Here is a 19,291-nt window from a genome sequence, read left to right as displayed (position 1 = left end):
ACCTGTGTTCGAGGCGGGTTGGGGGTGGGATGTTTAAAATAGAAAACTGAAAGTGAGCATTATGTTTCTGTACCTTTCTTATTCTGTAATTATATATTTTGTACTTTTAATGCTCAATAAAATATATAAAAAAATAAATAAATCACCAGAGTAGCTTTCGGTATAATTGAAGCTATCCAGACAATAAGTAAAAACCCCATTATTCTTGGCCTGTTTGCTGTAAATTAAATACGTATTCATGCATAAGAATACACAGTAGAGGTATAAATAGTATCAATAAAAAGCAGAACCCAGATTACCAAACTTTTTTTTTAATGGACTAAGAATAAACATGTACAATATAAAAATTGAATACAAACAGAAAAATAAAAAAGATGCCATGATATTAACAAGAAATGTTTAGTCATTGTGATCTGCGGATTATTTTGCAGTTTTCATGATTCACTTCCTTCCACTTCCTTAATGAATTCATCACGAGTCCATTCTGGGTTTTTCACTTAGGTACAAGTTGAGAAACAGGATGTTTTTTTAAAGCTCTTAATAACAAGATTCTCTCCAGGTTTCTTGTGCATAAAAGTACAGGAAACATTACTAGTCCTTACTCAAAAATCCAAAATGTTTAGGCCTCATGTGTGAAGGTCAAATGTCATGATTGCTACTGTGTGTGTGTGTGTCTGCCTACATGGGTGCGTGTGTGTGCTGTGAGGAGGAGGGGGAGGCGGCGGCAGAGGACGATGACATTTGGGGGACGGGAGGCTGAGGGGTGGAGGAGGCGGCGGCGGCGGAGGAGGAGGCGGCGGCGGCGGCAGCAGCAGCTGATGATGCGGTCTCTATCTTGCTGCTGTGTGTGATGAAGCGCAGACGCAGCTTCATGGCCGGACGCAGAGTCATGATGATTTTCTCCACCTAGAGAAAGACACAATTAAACACATATAGGTGGCGTTGAGACTGCATGATGGCTTTTTCTATTAATTTATAACTACTTGAAAAGTCCATTTAATCACATTTGTCTGAGCCTGAAGCACAAATGGAGCTACAGTTTAATCTCCTCTAATTAACTCTGGTGTCAGGTCTGGGCCCTGCTGGGGAGCTTGAGGTGACACATGCAAGCTAAAAATAGACACCCACAAACTATGTCCCCTCAAGTTCTCCAATTTTAGTTTTTTAAAGGTTTATTTCTAATAGTTACATTTCCCATGTGATGAAAAGACTGCCTCACCTGCTCCTTCACGCTGTCTCCAGTGTACATGTACTTGATGTGATAGAGGAAGTCACAGATTGGGTCCATGTAGCTGAGATGTGAGCAGTGTTGGTCCACCGCCTGCAGCATCTCGTAGAAGGCCACCCCAATCTGAAACACACAAAACAAAGATATATATTTTTTGGACATATCCACAAAATGTACTGACGTAATGGGGACATTATTGTGGATAATTTAAAGTGTTTTAATCCTAAACAATGTGTACCTCCAACATGCATCGAGTCCTCTCCTGCTGGAAGCGCTGCAGGAACGGCCCCACCAGGTGATACACGTAGAGCAGCTGGAACTCTGTCAGGACGACGGGCTTCAGGGTCTCTGACAGGAACCTACACACAAAGGATTTAGGATGACATGACAACAGAGGTGGGAAGTAGTGGAGTACAAATACTTCGTTACTGTACTTAAGTCCATTTTTCTGGTATCAGTACTTTACTCCACTACTTATTTTTCTGTCAACTTTTTACTTTTACTTCTTACTTTTTTAACACAAATACCTGTACTTTCTACTTCTAACATTTTCCAAACTGGTTTGTTACTTTAGTTTTAATCTGTGTTTGGTGGCGTGATCATTATTATTTAGAGTCATTGCGTGCCTGTTGATTTGAACACGATCCGTGTATCCATCATTTCCTGGTCTTCTCTAAAGAAGAGGGACCAATGAGAACGTTGTCATGTTGCCGTTGTTCAGCACCGAAACATTCATTAGCTAACAATGACATTATTGTTCTATTAATATAAAGGGAGGTCAGTTACTCTTTAAGTAGTTATGGGTACTTTTTACTTAATTACATTTCGAAGCCCATACTTCTTTACTTCTACTTGAGTAAAGGATGTGTGTACTTTTGCCATTTCTGCATGACAACCATAAATGATATGTTGGTTGAAGAGGGGAGCAACAGAGTCAGGAAGGCTTCCTTACTTGGGAATCAGAGACAGCTGTCCGATGGAGGAGTGATGCCACACGGCGTGCGCTAACGCTAACACGTAGCTGCAGTTCATCTCGCTGTAGCTCTGGTGGCAGGCTGTGAAGTCCAGCAGGGCGAAGGGGTAACCTGCCCAGGCCGTCTCTGAGGTCAGCGCCGGAGAGCTGATCACTGACACGATGCGGTCGTGGAGGACGATCCAGTAGGGCTCCTGGGGGAGGGGGAGAGGGAGGTGCTCATGGTGAGGAAACTTGGTGTGAATGTATCAAATAGTCGTAGGAAAAAATTGTAGGAATTGTCAGTTGCGTGTTGTTGCTGTGTCTGCCATTGTTTTAGCTTCCTCTTGGATGCATGCTCATGGTTAAGAACTGGTTGCCTTATCAAGGTTGATGCACACAAAACATCGGTATATATAAACACCGACACTCACTTCTAGTAGGGAAATAAGTCGTGACGGTTTTTGTACGAGTCTAAACATTGTTTTTAACTGCAGTTCTACTCATTGTGGTGGTCTTTAATGACAGTTCTTCTTACAGGAAGTGCAGTTATCACGAGTCCAATGGCATTCATCCAAGCTGTGACGTTCTCTCTGGGAACCAGCGGTTGGCTGAAAGATTGAAAAGAAACATGGTTTGAACTTTCAATCATTTATCTTATATATTTCTGTTTTGTACGTTTGATCGAGCCCTAAAGTCCGTTGTACCTCGTCAGAACAACATTGAGCAGAGCGTTGCCGACATCTTTTCCCGGCACGGCCAAAGCCATCAGCTCCACGCAGGTGACGTGCAGGGCGTGGGCCGCGGGGTTGGGGAACTCGTTAAACCGCCAGTCGCAGTTGGGGAAGGGGCCGGGGGACTTGCCAGCCATCGGTGAGAGAGAGTTAGGGAGGATAGAAATAACTTGGAGAAAAACACAAGCTTATTTCCTGGCTGGTATGTCTATTGTCTACCAATCTACAACACACCATTACAGTTACTTCTATCTTTTGGCTACTACATTGGCTGCAATAAAATGACCCAAGATTTAATTACGTACAGATATACAACTACTATCGATCTGTCTTCTAAGCAACGAGGCATTAAGGGACATGAGAAGTATTGGCAGGAAGGTAAGTGTATTATTCAGGTACATATTCCCCAAAGGCCTATCCGTTCTTATTAGCCAGAATGAGAGGGATCGATCCGTCGACCAACAGGTGGTGATCATTGAAGGATATTGTCCACCAGGCGTCCAATCAGCTTGCAGTAGTAGGTGTCATCAGGGATCCACACGTTGTCCTCTCTGGGGTTCATGCCAAACTTCAGATAGGTTTCACTCAGGCACCATCCTGGGGTACGGTTGTCCTACAAAAACACAAACAGTGTAAATGCATTTTTAATGAATAATAACAACTCACAATTTCTGGTGTGTGTGTTTCTTTCCTTCTTCCTCTGCCTACCTTCAGTGAAGACATGATGGCGTGCACCAGTTTTCTCTTGAGGTTGGTTCTGTCTCTCAGATGGCGCTCGTAGTAGTGAAGTGTGTTGTACAGGTAGGTGACGGGGCGGTCTGCACACACAAATAGACATTAGTGTGCATCATCAATGACATTGCATCATTCTCAGAGCAGGAGATTTTTTTTTCTGTCCCTTTTTCATCCTCTTCTAAGCAACCTAACTCACCATGGAACTTGTACAGCCCCCCCAGATGGTCCAGCAGTGTTTCCAGAGACTTGGAGACAGGAAGGAGCTCCAGGAAGCGGTGGATGACGATGTCGAAGACGGGCAGGAAGCGCAGGCACACGTTGCCAAAGTAGATGGGCAGGTACTGGGGCTGGAGCGGCATGGGGGGGTTGACCTGGTCCGCAAGACCCTCGAAGTACAGCTTCTCCGGGTATTTCTGGTGAAAGGAACGAACATTGCTGACTTCCGATCTGAGTTTTACACTGCATTTTTTTCTAAGGAGTCTCAATCAGATGACTTTGTTATGGTAAGGATGGAAGTTACACATTTCTTTAAAGGTTTATTGGTGTGTGTTGTGACTGTTATTTGGGATTCACCCTATTGCCAAATAACACAAACACATAGTGGTAGACAAGAAACGCCTTTGTTCTGTGAGGTGAAATGTATTTGTTAAAAGGGAGTAAGGAGGATTAGAAGAGAGCAAAGATAACTGGGAACACCTTCTAAATATAGCATACATTTAAACTAATATTGATTTCTTAGGTTGCTAAAATACCTTCTGCATTTACTCCCATTCACATTCAGCATGTTGATGTGTTGCTGTGCTGGTACTCCTGTCAAAAGGGGGCTTCCAGAACACTATCAACTGTAGGTTATATACTCACTATGGACGTGTACCTCTTACAACCCCATTTCAAAAGACTTGAACTATCCCTCAACTGAAAAGAGTGAGTTTTGCATACCTTGTGGTAGCTCATGTGCTTGTTGTGCCAGTCGCTCTGCAGCCAGTGCTCCGGAGCGTTCTCCTTGACAAAGTCGTTGACACGGTTCCTGAAGTCGTTGGGCTTCAGCAGCAGCAGCTGGATTATGAAGTAGCAAACCTGAGCCTCGTTGCCTTCGTGGCTACGCATGGCCTGGAGGCAGAGAAGAAGAGAGGTCAGACACAGAGAACTTATCATATAGTATTTAGATTTCTCTATGTGCAAGTTCCTTCTCACCAGACACAGGATGAGTCTGTCCAGGGTGACGATGTTGTACTTCCACACCATGTCGTTGAGTATTTCGATGCATTTGTTGAGCTGCTGTCCGCCGGCGGATGTCGAGAACTCGTAGACAAGGAAGTCTGCAAATGTTCGCACGTGAGCCACCAGCGCACGAGCCCCGATACGCTCCAAGACCCTGGGGGACACAGAATCAGCAAAGCAGTTAGCGCCTCAATTCAACACAACTCTGTATCCTCCCACTGGACCAATTAGTCACAGATGTTGTTTGAAGAGACTTGGGAACACCCCCCCCACACACCCTTTGGGCCAATTAGTGTACAAAAAGCCAGAACATCAGTGGTGAGATGCCTCATTACCACATGCTTCATCAAAACACACTCCTTTGAATGAATGGTAACACATGAAACACTGAAGTGGTGTGAACTGAGACTTTGCTAACATTTTAATGAATTAAAATCAATTATTTGTAAAAACTGATATTTCAATGAAAGCCCTGAGAGGCAAGTGAGAAAATAAATGGTTAGTGTGAAATAGTTCTGTGTTCCGGTTTTTTTTTTACAGACAAAATCTTTTTCTTTTGGAATTCTTCATTTGTTTTCATCTAAAAAGCTGGAAACAAGATTTACAAGGTGAAAATAAGTTTTGCCTAACGTTTTGGTAGATGATTTTATTTATTTTTTCATTTTATTTTTTCTAAATGTTTTGTCGTAAATGTCATTTTGGCCACAAGAGTGCACCACTACTCATGTTATCAATTTAACAACAATTATTCAAGTTTTCCTCCATGTGTGCTTTAATTTCCTCATGCACTCTAAACACAAGGTACAACACAAATAAATAAAATAAATATAGGAAAATATTAGATAAAATATAAAACATGGTAAAACATATTTTTATCCGCACACAGTTTTTATTTGAAGGAACCTAAATCGATCATTGCGTTTTCTAAACTATTTGTATCAGATTTTGAAAATGGATCAAGGAGGGGAAATATTAACGCTGTCCAAATTATCGGGTTAACGGCGGTAATGAATTTTTTGAATTAATTGTGTTAAAATATTTAACGCATGCGCAGAATGGCCCGCCCCATACATCCCACCAGTGGCAGTGCCAGGGTATGGCTGGGCTAAGAAAGAAAGAAATGGCTTAGCCCCACCATGAAAAATGATGTTAAAGTAAGCAAAATAAAGTCCGCCAACTCGCAGAGTAAATTGTACAGACAGCAGAGTAACGGCTCGTCCACACAGCGGCGTGCGTTGAAGCTTCCAACGCTTCTGCCCATTCACTTTGAATGGGGTGACGTCACTTTTAGCCGAACTGCATCGTGGGAAGCGACGCGGAGCGTTGCTGGCGTGGCTCGCTGCAAAAGTTGAGCAATGTTCAACTTTTGACGCCTCGGCAGAAGCGTTAGCCAATCGAATCATATGCCAGTACAAGCTCTAGCCAATCAAACCGCTGCTTGTGTGTCAGGGGCGGGAGATTCATGTGATTGGTTGTTGGTCGAGTGTCAGACACGCCCGCCGGCAAGCGTCAACACGGGCCGTAAGATTGATTTCAGTAGCCACATGTCTGGAAATACTGAAGACTAGAAACGGTTTTGAAACTTTTGTCACGTAGTGATCGTCTTATCAATAGAACATCTTTGATAATGTCTTCTGGCCAATCAGAATCACGATAACGGCGTGGTGGTGTTGTTGCAGGAAGTCCCTCATTACGTGTTGATAGAAATCAACACGTAATGAAATAAGACCCCACGGTTTGATGATTGATAGGTGTGTGGGCTGTCTTTCATTTTGACACGCAGAACAATGTTATAATAAACATACGACTTACATACCAATACTGTGGGCAATCCCCACAGGAGCACTTTGGGGTGAAGTGTCTTACAGGGACACAACGACATGCCGACTGCAGTGGGGTTTGAACCTGTGCTCTCCTGATCCGAACACCAACGCACTAGTCCACTGTGCTACAGCCTCCCACTTACACTGACTGTATACAATTAAAACAGTTCTGCATGGATTGCATCTGTTCTGTAGAGACACAAAATGGTGGTACCGACCTGAAGCCTGTCTGGTTGATGTGGTCCGTCTCCAGAAGCATCTTCCACAGCAGACAGAGGAAGAGGGGGGGCGAGCCCTGCATGGAGAAGTGGGTGATGATGTCATTCTCGTTGGCCATGGACTTCCACTTCCTGTACTCCTCTTCCACGTTCTTCTTCAGGTTGAACCGAGACTCCTGAGGAACGTTGTTCTGTTTGAAGAACGCCTGAGAGAAAAAGGGAGAGGTCAGGAGAAATGCATTTAAGATTAAATTAATTATTCCCAATTGACTATACCGCACCTGTAGTGGCGCAGGGAAGCAGGACAGTGTGTGTGAGGCCCAGTTGTGAGGCGTGAAGTTCATGATGGTCTGCAGGATGTCTTTACACCAAGTCCCTTGGATGGAGTCGGACCCTGTGAAGAAATCTGCACAGACACAAAGCAGGCAACTTAAAAACATATTAAGAGTATATGGGAAACAGGACTGTAAGGGCAATCAAATGTGCATGTATCTCCCATAACATTTACAGAAAAAAGAATGAAGGAAGAAAATTACAAACATGACGGAAAATAGCAAAATAAAAAGACAAGAGGAGAATAAAGAGCAAAAGAAAAGACAAATCTTAAGGAGTAACAGCATAGTCTACCTGTAACGTGCGTGGCTCGGGCCAGGGTGAGGATCAAGGCTCGGTTCAGCTCTTCAGACTCCTGGGACAGAACCGTCTTTGGGTCGTTGAGGAAGCGAGTGAACTGGGGCTGAACCTCCGAACTCCCCAAGGCTGTGATCAGCCGCAGAGCCGTGCTCTCAACACTGGGGACAGAGACGTCAATACAGACAGAGAAACCATTAACGTCCTAATGGACTTCAGCAGAGGTCGGCACCATAGAAAAACAAATGCACAATGTTTTATATTAGCATTGCATATATGAAATAATGTTTTGAGTCAGATTTTGGGTCAGGTGTTACTTCAAGGTTCAGTCATGTACCACCTTATACTGCACATTGTATTTAGGGTATTCAGGGCGCTCAGATCAGTGGGCAAATACTTTGATGTGTGGGTCAATCAGAAGAGGGGATCAAATGACATGAACAATCGGGACAACTTCTGTTTGAGCTGCTCCACCGGAGTTGAGTTATGTCTCTAAACCCACTTTTCCAGAGCATGTTCAGACTAGCTTTGCTGTTCTGTATACAAAATACGGAAATGGAATAATTGGAGCATAGTTGCTCTGCTGCCACACTCACACATTAGCGCCTACACTGTGGTGTTACATCTAAAGATCCCAACAGGGGCATCGTTGTGCTGGCTTGGTCTGGTTCAGTGACGTTCAGTACAGTAAGTACAATGAGTGTGCATTACCACAGATGCAGCTGGTTCTGGTTGGTCTGGGGCACAGCAGCCAGACTGTGCAGATGACTGAGCAGCTGGACTCTGTAGTGCGGCTGGATGTGGTGCATCCTGTAGCTGAACATCTCCAGCAGCGTGTGGAGGATTCCCCACGCGTGAGACTTAAACACGTTGGGCAGCAGCTGGCCTGATCAGACAGAGTCACATTATTCCATCTGTTCATTCTGTGTCAGAATGCTTTAACACAGCGGGGAATTCAAATGTGTCTGTAACTCACTGATGAATCCCTTGATGCCCAGTGACTCGATCTCCATGTAGACCAACAGTCTGCTGTAGGTTTCTACCAGTGCGGGGGCCAGGGCGATGCTGGATTTGGCGTGGGCCAGCTTTATCACCCTCGTGGCAATACTGTGGATCAGACTGCAGACAAGAGAGGCAGAGAGGGACGATGACAGTTAGATGCATTGCAATGATCTGAGTTGCTCTCTTTATTTGGATCTGTAATACATTGTCAATTCTTCATCAAATTCACCCATAAATGAGGTTTTTTTTACCTCTTCCAACTTAATAGTTATGTTGCAAGAATATCTTCAAACGCTTCACATCCCATAAATCTGCACAACCTGAGCTAGGATACGCAACTCAATAAACCATAATAACTGATTACGTTTCGCAATTGTCTCATGAACGTTTTAAATAAATACAAAAATCCACAAACAAAGCAGTAAGTTATTTAAACTATGTTGATTTTCTTTGTTTTTGAAATCTTTTTTATGAGCAGTCTCGGGCGTCTTCACACAGTTTAGGACCGCACTTGAGATGATGATGTCATCATGAAAAAACAGCATTATGACATGAAAGACAGAAGCCTTCGCTTTCCACTGAAAATAATGTATGCTCTATGTACGGTTTCTATTTAGATTTTGAAGGATCATGCAAACAATGGACCCTTGTCTTAGCCTTAGTTCTTCTTTCCATCACTTGCTTTTCCTCACCTCATCTTGGCGTGCACTGTGAGGGAATCCAGCAGGTTCATGGGCAGCGGGGTGACGGACCCTGACGCCATACAGTTGGTGCCGGGGAGGTTGATCCTCATAGACCCGTTCCCGTAGATGGTCTCCACCAGGACGCCCATGGGCAGGGTGAAGCACTCAGAGTTGGTGCTGTAGGCATTACACAGCAGGGCGATCTTGTAGTCGGACATGCCCAGGTTCTTGTTACGAAGCGACTGCTGGAGGAACCTATCGTACAGGTGGGGGGGAACAGAACGTTGACTGTTTGTTTGGGATGTTTTACCCAAGTAACTGGTTAGAGTATTTTGGTGCACACTAGGGTATTTAACGAAAGTACATATATCAGGCTCCAGTATTTGAAAGATACGTACTCATGGTGTAGTTTCAGAGAGTGAGGTATGGGTATCTGTAGTTTGGAGTTGTCGTTCTGAGCCTTGCGGTTCAGGTGGATCCAGATGCAGGTCATGGCAAAGGAATGAGTGGACTGGGGCTTGTTAATGTCCGAAACTGGAATACACTGGAGTGGGAAAGAAAACACAGATAAATCTGATAGTACGCTATAGAGTTGATACTTGCAATCACAAGCACCGCCTCTTCTACCAATGCTATTCCTACACAAACGTACTACCACACTACAGCCAATAAGAACAGTCAAACTGGGGGGGAATTGGCACGTAGATCGTTGTAAACCATACTAATTTCTTGGCAGATTTGTGTACCTCTTTTTCTGGGTAAAGCAGGTCAAAGAGCTTCATGACGGGCAGGAAGTCAGCCAAGGCGTTCTTCTGAATGCTTCCTGAAATGAACTGCAGCAAGACCCACATCAGGTGGTCTCTGCCTTTAATGAGACCTCTACCTGCAAGCTGTAGAGAGAGAGACACACGTAAGAACACAAGCATCACCGGTTGATTCTAGGCTTTATCATTTAAACACCCTCGTATGGCCTACAGATAAATGTTCTATCGACCAGTCCGTCAAATGCACCTTGTTGTTTGTTTTTTGGCAATGAACTACACTCAAGATAATAAATAACATACAAGGGATTTTTTGTATAGATATATACATTTTTTACAACATAAAATGCAGTTTATAATTATTTATATATAAAAATAAATATATCTAGCTATTAAAATGTATAATAAACTTCTAACAGCAAGAGACACTTCCCTGTCCAACAATCCATTTTATATTGGGGTCTTCTATGATGTCCCTTTTAGATTCCTATGATTTATCTTTATCAAAAAAAACGTGTTAATTTTTATGAACATTATTAAGAAAATTGCCAAGAAACCAAATCAAGCTGAAGTTTGTTTCCCATTATGGATAGTTTAGGCCTCTCTTCCTCTGCTATCCCCCTCCTCTCACCTTCTGATGTAATGACAGCACCATGTGAGGGAAGCTGGCAAACTGAAACAACACAAAGAAGATGAGCTGGGAGGAGAGGTGCTGCCACAGCAGCTGGCTGGTCCCCCCGATGTCGGCGTCAAAGTGCTCCTCGGTCTCCGAGCGCTCCATGGCGTACACCACCAGGTCCACCAGCTGCTCCTCCAGCACCGGGCAGCGCTGCTTGTGCTGACGGGGGAGGACGGGGGAGTTACAGGAGAAAGGGAATAGTGGGCAGGAGAGAGGAAGTTAAATAGGGAGGGAAAGACGCCCGAGGACAGAAAGAGACAGGAAGAAGAGGGGGTGAGGGAAACATTGAAAGACAGGAGAGATGGAAGGGAGTGGAAAGACAGACAGAGGGAGGGAGAGAATGTGGGAGAAACCATTTGTTAAAAGTACTTCACATACACATTTTAATGATATTGATGCTACAACACTTGTAGATATGTTCCCATCCCGCATGCTGTACGGCATCTCCATCCTGCCTCTGTCAGCTGAGTAAACCTTTCTGTGGCCCCTTTTTCACATCTACATTCATACGAACAGTTCCTGGTTATTTCCCTGTGATTATTGTTATGTAGGTGCTTCACAAAGCGTTAGTAAACTCACTGTAGTAAGATTCATGTCAAATCTTGTGCTGCAGCTTCACTACGCGAGAAAGGTGACAGTAAAGTTGATGTGGTAGTGGGTGTTTATGGTATTTGGGAACAAACACGAGACAGCTAATAAGCAGCTTACTCGCAAGCAAATTCTAGAAAGTAAATACAAATGGACATGATTACTACAAGATAAGTGGTTTTGGAGCTTCCTACCCAAAGACTGCAGTTTATAATTAGCCTGTTCGCGAACACCACCACAATTACATGTTGCTTAAAGTGCATTGCCCATATACAAAAAAATAAGTTAATACTGTTAATGCCATATAACATTGATTCAACAATGCTGAGCTAGAAATAAGTCTTATGCAAGTATTAACTATTTTTCTGAAATGGTTATTTCATGTAGAAAAGGCAATTGTTTTCGTAAGCAACAAGTTAAGACTTCCATATGTGAGGGGACTTTCAATGAAAGAGGGGAGAAGAGAGGGAAGGAGGGAAGGGAATCAAGAGAACATTTGAAAAAAGACTCGGGGAGAAAATGGGGAAAGGGGGAGACAGGGAGGTGAATATTGACGGAAGGCAGGTTAACCAAATCTTGAAGCAGTTAGTAGCTGTTTTTTTTAACCCTGACCTTCTTTTAAATCTTCCATGGAAGAATATAAAATTCCAATATTGACATTTTGCTATTAACCGAGGGTGGGAAACGTAACTTCAGACAGAAGGAGTGTGGAACACTTTTCATAAAAACAACACCACAGAATTTAACAGCACACCACAGAGCATCACCAAAGGACACAGCGCACAACACCAAACCAAAGAGTGCAAAACGTTCCTGCATGCGGGAAGGCAGTCAGGTGATGTGAATGGAGAGAAAAAGAAGAGGAGCTTCAAGACTGACCGTGACTCCTCTTCCTCTGCCTCCAAACACACACTCACACAGAAAAAGAGAGGGCAGGAAAAAATAAAGAAAAAGTGAGAGAAAAAGAGAAGGATCCATGAGCATATCTTCCCTCTGCCATCTAAAGAAATCAGCCCAGGGCTTACCAAGTTACAACCCAAAACAGGTATCCTAGCAACAGTGAAACAATGCCAGTAGCCGGTCTATAATCCTCTACAAACATTCCAACGGATGTGTATTTAAAGCAAACACATTTTAGGGAAGCTGAAACTTAATCTGCATTACGTCCGCAAATTAGTCAGTGAAGTGCAAAATAAAATGTAAGTGACAGAACAAAGTGTCATACTGTTTGCTAAAGGGATGACTGACTAGTGCGGCTTGAAATGCCTCTCTGTAACAATTCGGTAGATTTTGACAAAATAATTAAACCCAATTGTTTTGGGCGATTAGAACTTGTAGAATTTCGGGTTCATATTTGTATTTTGTGCCCCTATTGTGGCGTGTTATCATGCTTTAATCTGATCTGTCTGCTCTGATTGGTTAGCTGGTCAACCGCTTAGAGATGTCCCACCCCTGAGCCTTTCAGGTACAATGTGTTGAAGCGCTAGCCAATTGAAGCGCTGGTGTTACATAGTGATGTCAATATGTTACTAAAGTAAACAAACTAATCCAATCGAGGCTTTCAGGCAAGGCGGGTGAGTGGGAGAGAAACTCCCTATGGGAGGGACATTTTGGAGTTTAACCTGAGCAGACCATTTACATGCACCAAAACCGATATAATGAACTACAGGAAAGGGAACACCCCAAAGAGCATTATTGGGCCCCTTTAAGGAAATATCAAACTGAAAATGAATAAAACTGGAGTTAAATTATAATGTTATTTTAACTTCTTAATTCCTTCTCCTAAAAAATTGCTTTACATTTAGGCCCGCCCAATCATCATAATCATTCAGTCATCGACATATATATATATTTTTTATAAATGGGGCAGGAAGTTTGTAACTTATATTTCACAATGACCTGCAGCTCAGTGTATAATAATCAAGAGGTAACATCTACAATGCAATAGGTACAAACTGAAAGTAAAGAAAATCCACCACACGACACGGGTCAGAGTTCACTCTGACAATGCCGATCTGGGCAAAAACACAGTTCAAAACACTAGAAATAACGGTAAGGAGCATTTGGCTTAGTTGTCCACGCTTTGCCATATCTTCTATTTTGAAATGTGCCCATACACATGCAGTACATTTCTGAAGTTACATAAATGTTACTGCATCACTAAGCTGGAAAGAGGGACTCCTCGGAGAATGATACACGTATAAAGAAGTTAAAGCCAGTTCATTGAGAACCCTTTATCTTTTTTTGCTAATGAATTGACTGATTCATTGATGTGCTAGTTTAAGATAAGATGGATCTTTAGTGACCCCCATAGGGAAATGCAGGTATTGTAGCAGAAACAGAACTTGAAGTAGAAGACATGACAATCAGAAAATCATTCATTCTCAAAAGCTATGGGATCCATTTATTCGCGCCAACGCCTACCTAACAATAAATACCGTAAAATGTTCTTGTAGACTTAATGATATAGAAGGAGAGAGGATCTTCCTGTGATTACTGCCTAACTATTCCAGTGTACTTGAGTTGTAAAGCATATCAAACCGTATTGCAGTTTAAATCAAGAGCACCATTCAGTCCTGATTAGAGTAGTTTTGCCCAGGTCAGCACAAAGGAAAAGCAGCGGGGTCAGAGACGAGAAGACCTCGCTAACAACAAGCAAGGACCAGACTACATTCAAACATGCAGTGCAGCAGGACTTGAAATGTCACCAGCAGGGTTTAAATCAGGATAATTATGGTAGCTTCTTATATAAAACCAAACATGGCTGGGTCTAAAACATTAAACAAACACTACTGTCCAGAGTGTATATTAAAATAATAGAAGAGAGTTTAGAGAAGATTTAACATTTACATAACAAGCTATTCAAATCTGGCAAAGACATAACTATAAAAGTAAGCAGTAAAACTCAACCGAGCAGACTTAGTACTCTCTCTATGAGTATGTGTGGTCACCAATTAGAAATGGTTTATTTTCCTTTATAAAACTCTGCAGTATAAGACAGGAATTCTGTTTAGAGAGAGATTAGGTGTTGTATTATCTCCAGTAAATAGATACTGAATCATCTGGCCATCTTTGGATGCAATCAATACATTTGATTGTCTAGCCGCTGCTATATTAAAAGCAGAGATAAGGTATCACATGACGGAATATCAATGTAATCGAAAACTATTTAATTCACACTCAGCCCATTAAGGTTAACACACCATGCATGGTTAATGATCCATAAACATCGATCAACCAGCTGCCGCAAGTCTTATCCTATTTTATGTCCGTGCTTGTCAGTCTGTGTATTTATTTACCAAGTGTTTGGCCACATCTGTGTTTTTCTACTCGGTATATCCCTTTAAATCCCTGATGAGACCATTTCAAGCCCTGTGGCATTTGTCTTCACTCCATCTCAAGTTCTCTTTCTTTTTTTTAATTGTCCAGTTTCCCATTTCTATGACATCAATGTAGTAAAAAAAACAGAAAGCTATGCGTCCAATGGGCTGGTTGGTTAGTTAGTAGGTCGGGTGACCAGGAGGAGGAACAACGACATACCTGGGCAATGTTCAGAGTCTAGAGAGCGCATGGCGGAGAGACAGACAAAACACAACACACAACCAGAGGACAAAAGAGAGAGAAACAAAGAAAGAAGGAGAAAGAAACAGAGAGAGGGGAAAAGGAGAGACAGAGAAAGTGGTGACTAAGGAGCTAGGCCGTTCACTGTCCGTTCAGCACAGTTAGCATCAACTCAGCCAGTTCAAACAGACAAACTGCATTCTGAGTTATTTGTTCGTATTTGAAAATGGGAGAAAAAAATCTAAATCAGAGTTCTGGCCAGTGTTGATTATCAACAGAGCGTGCAAGCTGGTCCAACTGTGTTTATGGTGCTCAGTGAGCTTGGCTGAGTTGAAACTGCATGAACCCAACAGGGAAAACTAACACCAGTGCATTATGGGTCAAGCGCACAGCATTGGCTTGCTCTACATAGTATATAGCTGTGTTACCAGGGCAACAAGGGAAGTGTCAAACGGAAAAAAGGGTGGGGAGGTGAAACAAGAAATATAAGAAAAGAACCAGATAAAAACAAACAAAAGAAAGAGCCGAATATGAAGAGGAACGGGGGGGAAATCAGGAGCAGGTAGATGGAAGGAGAGATGGGTGGGAAGAAATTCTAATAGATTTAAAGGGACAGAAAAAGTGAGGGCAGGTGGAGGGGCCTGGTATAACAGAAACGTTATAAAAAAGGTTGTCATACCTGCTTGTTGAGTCCCAACATGTTGCACACCATTTCTCGTGAGTATGGCTGTTCTAACACATAGCGCAGCAAGCCCGTCTGTGGCTCAAACAGGTCCTACACACACACAGAAACATACCATGTATTACGGATTTGTTCATTCCTGTTAATGCTAGTTTTTCTGTACATGAGAATATATTACCTTGTCAAACGGGAGCATGCCCCTCAGGGGGAAGCGGAGAGTAGTGGGATCTAATTTCCAGGAGTTACAGATGGCCCCGCTGTTATTCACCACCGGTAACAAGCTGCACCGACCTGAGGGGAGATTCACACAGAATGACTAAACAGGCACACCGATTGTTCAATATACGGGTTGCATTATGTTCTTTTCTCATAGCTTTAAGGCATATATTTGTGGCATACATGAGTGACGAGTTAGCTACAGATAAGATGTTTATTTGTGTGTTTTTATTGTTGTGCAGCTTTTTCAGCTTTGCACCCGTTTAGTTCAGATTTCCATTTTTGTTTATATTTTTGTTTCAAAATGGAATGGACTTCATTAATGCTCTGGAAAAGCATGACAAAGAGTATTGCCAAAACCAAGAACCCTTGAGCAAACCAAAATATATAGACAATCATACTCTAATAAACAATATTCTGAAAGCGTCCAGCGTCAGTGTGCTTTTGTCTCTCTTACCACAGATAGAGTTGATTCTGGCTGTGGGTCTGAAACTGTCCACAAAGTCTGATATCAAACTGCCTAGGAGCTACACACAGAGACAGAATGATAATAAAACAAAAGTATGTGTTAGAAACATATGACGTTGCTTCAAACATGCACACCAGAAACGGACTCTTACCCAGTGAGACAGCTGTCCCTCTGGATACAGTTTTCGGATTTCTGTGACGGCAAAGTAGGCTGGCAGGAGGCAAGCATTTCTGTCTAGGATGTACTCTACCACCTGGAGTAAACAAAGAGAAAGCAATTTAGGTGAAGGATGTGATATGCTTACAGATAATTATTCAAAAAAAGACAACAGAAATCATTGTATCCAATAAATGAAAGAAGGATACCTCTCTGGCGGCCAGAAGCTGTTGGACTATAGCTGAGCTGACAGTGGTAGGAATGGTTTGAATTTTATCCAGTACCGCTTTCAACAGGTCTCGAACTCCCTGAAAAAAACCACAGGTTATACATATGGCCGATGACGGAAGGTTTTCAAATTGAGTCTGTTAAGAAGAGATGAGAAGCCCAGAGATGCTCGATAACTCAATCGAGAGTTTACATTAGTGAACTTTGAGATCAACTTGTAGCATCTTAAAACACAGGTCTCAATAAGTCTGCATTCAATAGATCACAACATCATTGTTTCATGTGTGTGAGACCTTGTAGTCCACCCCTCCAATGATCTTGCGGATCAGTTTGAAAGTTAACGCCCACAGCTGAGTCCTCTCCCACTCCAAACTGTCCGAGCTGATCAGAGCTCCACACACCATCCTTCAGAGACACAAAGAGACTCCTTAGAAGCACGGTTAACACAAAAACAACAAGCATATAAGATAAGGGGGCACATTATGTGTTATATCCAGTCTTTAAAAACAGATCAACTGCAGGATACATGTTGTTAATGACATGTTAATCATGATGACATTGCTTAAAATACAATTCTTGAATTATAGTGGCATTATAAACCATGAAGATCAGTCCTTGCTTACAGTGATATAAAGCCTAAACAGTAATCAATTAAGCAACAAAAAAAAGTCCACCCCCAGCATGCTTCAGGCCTTTATAAGTGTGCATATTTACTTTGGCGGTAACAGACTCGTCTCCACAGCCATTGCTAGACAGTCGTGGAGGAAGGAGATCCTTTTGGGACTGTGCTGGCTGTGTATAAAGCGCACAATCCACTGCACACACTGATCATGAGACTCCTGCAGAAAGACAGAGGCAATTGAGAAAATCCAGCTAATTCTTCATTCATTATTCTGTGTGTAAGTGTGTGTCTCTGTGTGTTCAGACACCTGTGGTAGGGTCCCCCAGTATTGCCTGAAGGCTCCCAGACAACTGGTCAGTTTAGTCCTCTCGTCCTCTGGAGTGTCCATAAACATCCTAAAACACAACATCATTGATTTTCACACTGTTTATTTTAAGATGTTCTTTTTTGTTGTTGTTTCTTCTAGACATAATGTGTGCTATTGTGTTTGGAGGTATCTTACCCAGCAAAGGCCTCTTCTATCATCTCAGTTTTCTGTGAAAGAAGACATTGAGAAAATATTATGGAGAAGGACATTTTATATCAACCATTTTCATCTCTCTTATGCTATTCACATCTCTCTTAATAATAGTAGTCACAATAATAACCGTCTGCTCTGGTGCCTTAGTTAACAGGAAAGCCATGTGTCAGATGTTCTACAGTACAACTGAGATGTTGGTAGAGATTAAAGTATATGTTACTGAATTAAAGCTACAGGTAAATCCCACTTCCTTCATTAGTGCAATGACCCTCTAAATGCTTCGTATCATCGTCAACTGAAAATAAACCCCCCAGAAACAACGTATAGTCTTAAAGCAATGTTGCTAATTATATCACAACACATTTTGCATGTGTTTTGACATTAAAATCTACTTTTCAATGCGGTCACCAGTCACTGGCAGGTCAATTGTAAAGGTAAACATTAAAGTACACTTGGGTACTTGTATTCAAAACGTCTTTGACATCCAATTATGTTAACTTTATGTATCAATCTTAGCTGTTAGTCATATATTTACGGCTAGTAAAAACGTAACTGTATTGAAAGGCAAATTATATCTAGCGTTAGCTTTATAGTTTGAATGACTCATTTGCAGCAGCTTCATGAGTGAACATATCATGGAAGAAGCTAACGTTGTCTGAAATGCTAACATGTGTTTTAGCTCTAAAAGCAGTAAATAAAAATGCAAATTACCACAACATCCTCAAAGATGCTCTGGAGCTGCGTTTCCATCGAAAGCGCCATGTTTGTATCCAACAGTTTATTTTCTTTAACGAACCATCACACTAATGAATACGGTTAGTCGCAGACAATGCTATCTGCGAGCTAAATGCAAAGAGGCACTGGCATGGATGCGCCGCGCGACGTGCAACTTCAAAAACAATCCGGAGACACATCAGCGACACGAGCTGCATAGTTCCGCTTCACTTTGTCTTAATTATGTGTAGAATAAACTCCGTGTGTAACTCTTATTTGCAATTATAAAATAAATGTAATATTTGACTGCTTTCATAAATATATACCGCTTACACTCGGAACGTATTTTTATAAAACAATATTTAGTTCAGTCTCGCCTATCTAATCTAATGTAGGTCTATCTTACAATTGTTAAAAATATGATCTATATACAAAGGCTTTCACATAGATTCACAAGCCATTGTATCTATATTTACACAGATATACATAAATTTAAAGTAAACAAAGGCTTGTGCACGAGTGGTAGAAGGTTTAAGCTTAATACTTCTAAAAGCTGAAGGCATTATAAACGCCAATACAATATGTTACAAACAATAAACCAATCATATGATGAGCTTCTCAATGGTATCGCATAGTTTTAGATTCAAACAACACTAAGCCAATATAAAACTGACTATAGAAATGTCTCTCTAACTTAAACTAACATGCTGACGTGTTGATTCATCTATTACAAAATAAATTACGCATGGCCCATTTGGAATAACAAGTATTTTTACTTTTGCAGGAGTTATACATGTTTAGTTTGCTTTTGCTTACGCATCAGATTACTCATTCACACACACACACACACACGCGCGCGCACAAACACA

General features: G+C 42.0%; 1 protein-coding gene across 2 annotated transcripts; it reads right to left on the bottom strand.

The window, feature by feature from the left end:
• Window positions 1–309: 309 nt before the first annotated feature.
• med23 (mediator complex subunit 23) lies at window positions 310–18,576 on the bottom strand. 2 transcript variants are annotated; one of them, XM_034075839.2, is made up of 31 exons: window positions 18,420–18,576; window positions 17,691–17,722; window positions 17,496–17,583; window positions 17,281–17,405; window positions 16,860–16,971; window positions 16,548–16,646; window positions 16,334–16,435; window positions 16,171–16,240; window positions 15,676–15,788; window positions 15,495–15,590; window positions 14,795–14,812; window positions 10,619–10,825; window positions 9,973–10,116; window positions 9,625–9,770; window positions 9,236–9,481; window positions 8,518–8,660; window positions 8,253–8,427; window positions 7,539–7,702; window positions 7,193–7,317; window positions 6,912–7,117; window positions 4,844–5,024; window positions 4,589–4,759; window positions 3,846–4,062; window positions 3,623–3,732; window positions 3,401–3,527; window positions 2,888–3,053; window positions 2,719–2,791; window positions 2,181–2,395; window positions 1,467–1,587; window positions 1,220–1,351; window positions 310–906 (listed from the first exon to the last, which is right to left on the bottom strand). In XM_034075839.2, exons 1-31 carry the CDS (start codon window positions 18,468–18,470, stop codon window positions 679–681), a joined length of 4,203 nt encoding a protein of 1,400 aa, XP_033931730.1. In that variant the 5' UTR covers window positions 18,471–18,576; the 3' UTR covers window positions 310–678. The 2 variants fall into 2 exon arrangements, with proteins under 2 accessions (XP_033931730.1, XP_033931731.1); XM_034075840.2 differs by lacking the exon at window positions 14,795–14,812.
• Window positions 18,577–19,291: the final 715 nt, after the last annotated feature.

Source organism: Pseudochaenichthys georgianus, chromosome 24 (genome assembly GCF_902827115.2).
Source record: "Pseudochaenichthys georgianus chromosome 24, fPseGeo1.2, whole genome shotgun sequence".
NCBI classification, from domain to species: Eukaryota; Metazoa; Chordata; class Actinopteri; order Perciformes; family Channichthyidae; genus Pseudochaenichthys; species Pseudochaenichthys georgianus.
Note: the sequence above shows the minus strand (reverse complement) of the source record. Positions and strands in the feature narration are given on the sequence as shown.

Bases quoted from the DNA above. Each gene is read 5' to 3' on its own strand.
- med23 (XM_034075839.2), bottom strand. From the start codon at position 18,470: ATGGCGCTTTCGATGGAAACGCAGCTCCAGAGCATCTTTGAGGATGTT. The intron at 16,647-16,859 runs GTCTCACACACA...GGTTTTTTTCAG, and splicing joins TTGGAGGGGTGGACTACAAG to GGAGTTCGAGACCTGTTGAA. The intron at 7,318-7,538 runs GTAGACTATGCT...GTGTCTGTGCAG, and splicing joins CCGAGCCACGCACGTTACAG to ATTTCTTCACAGGGTCCGAC.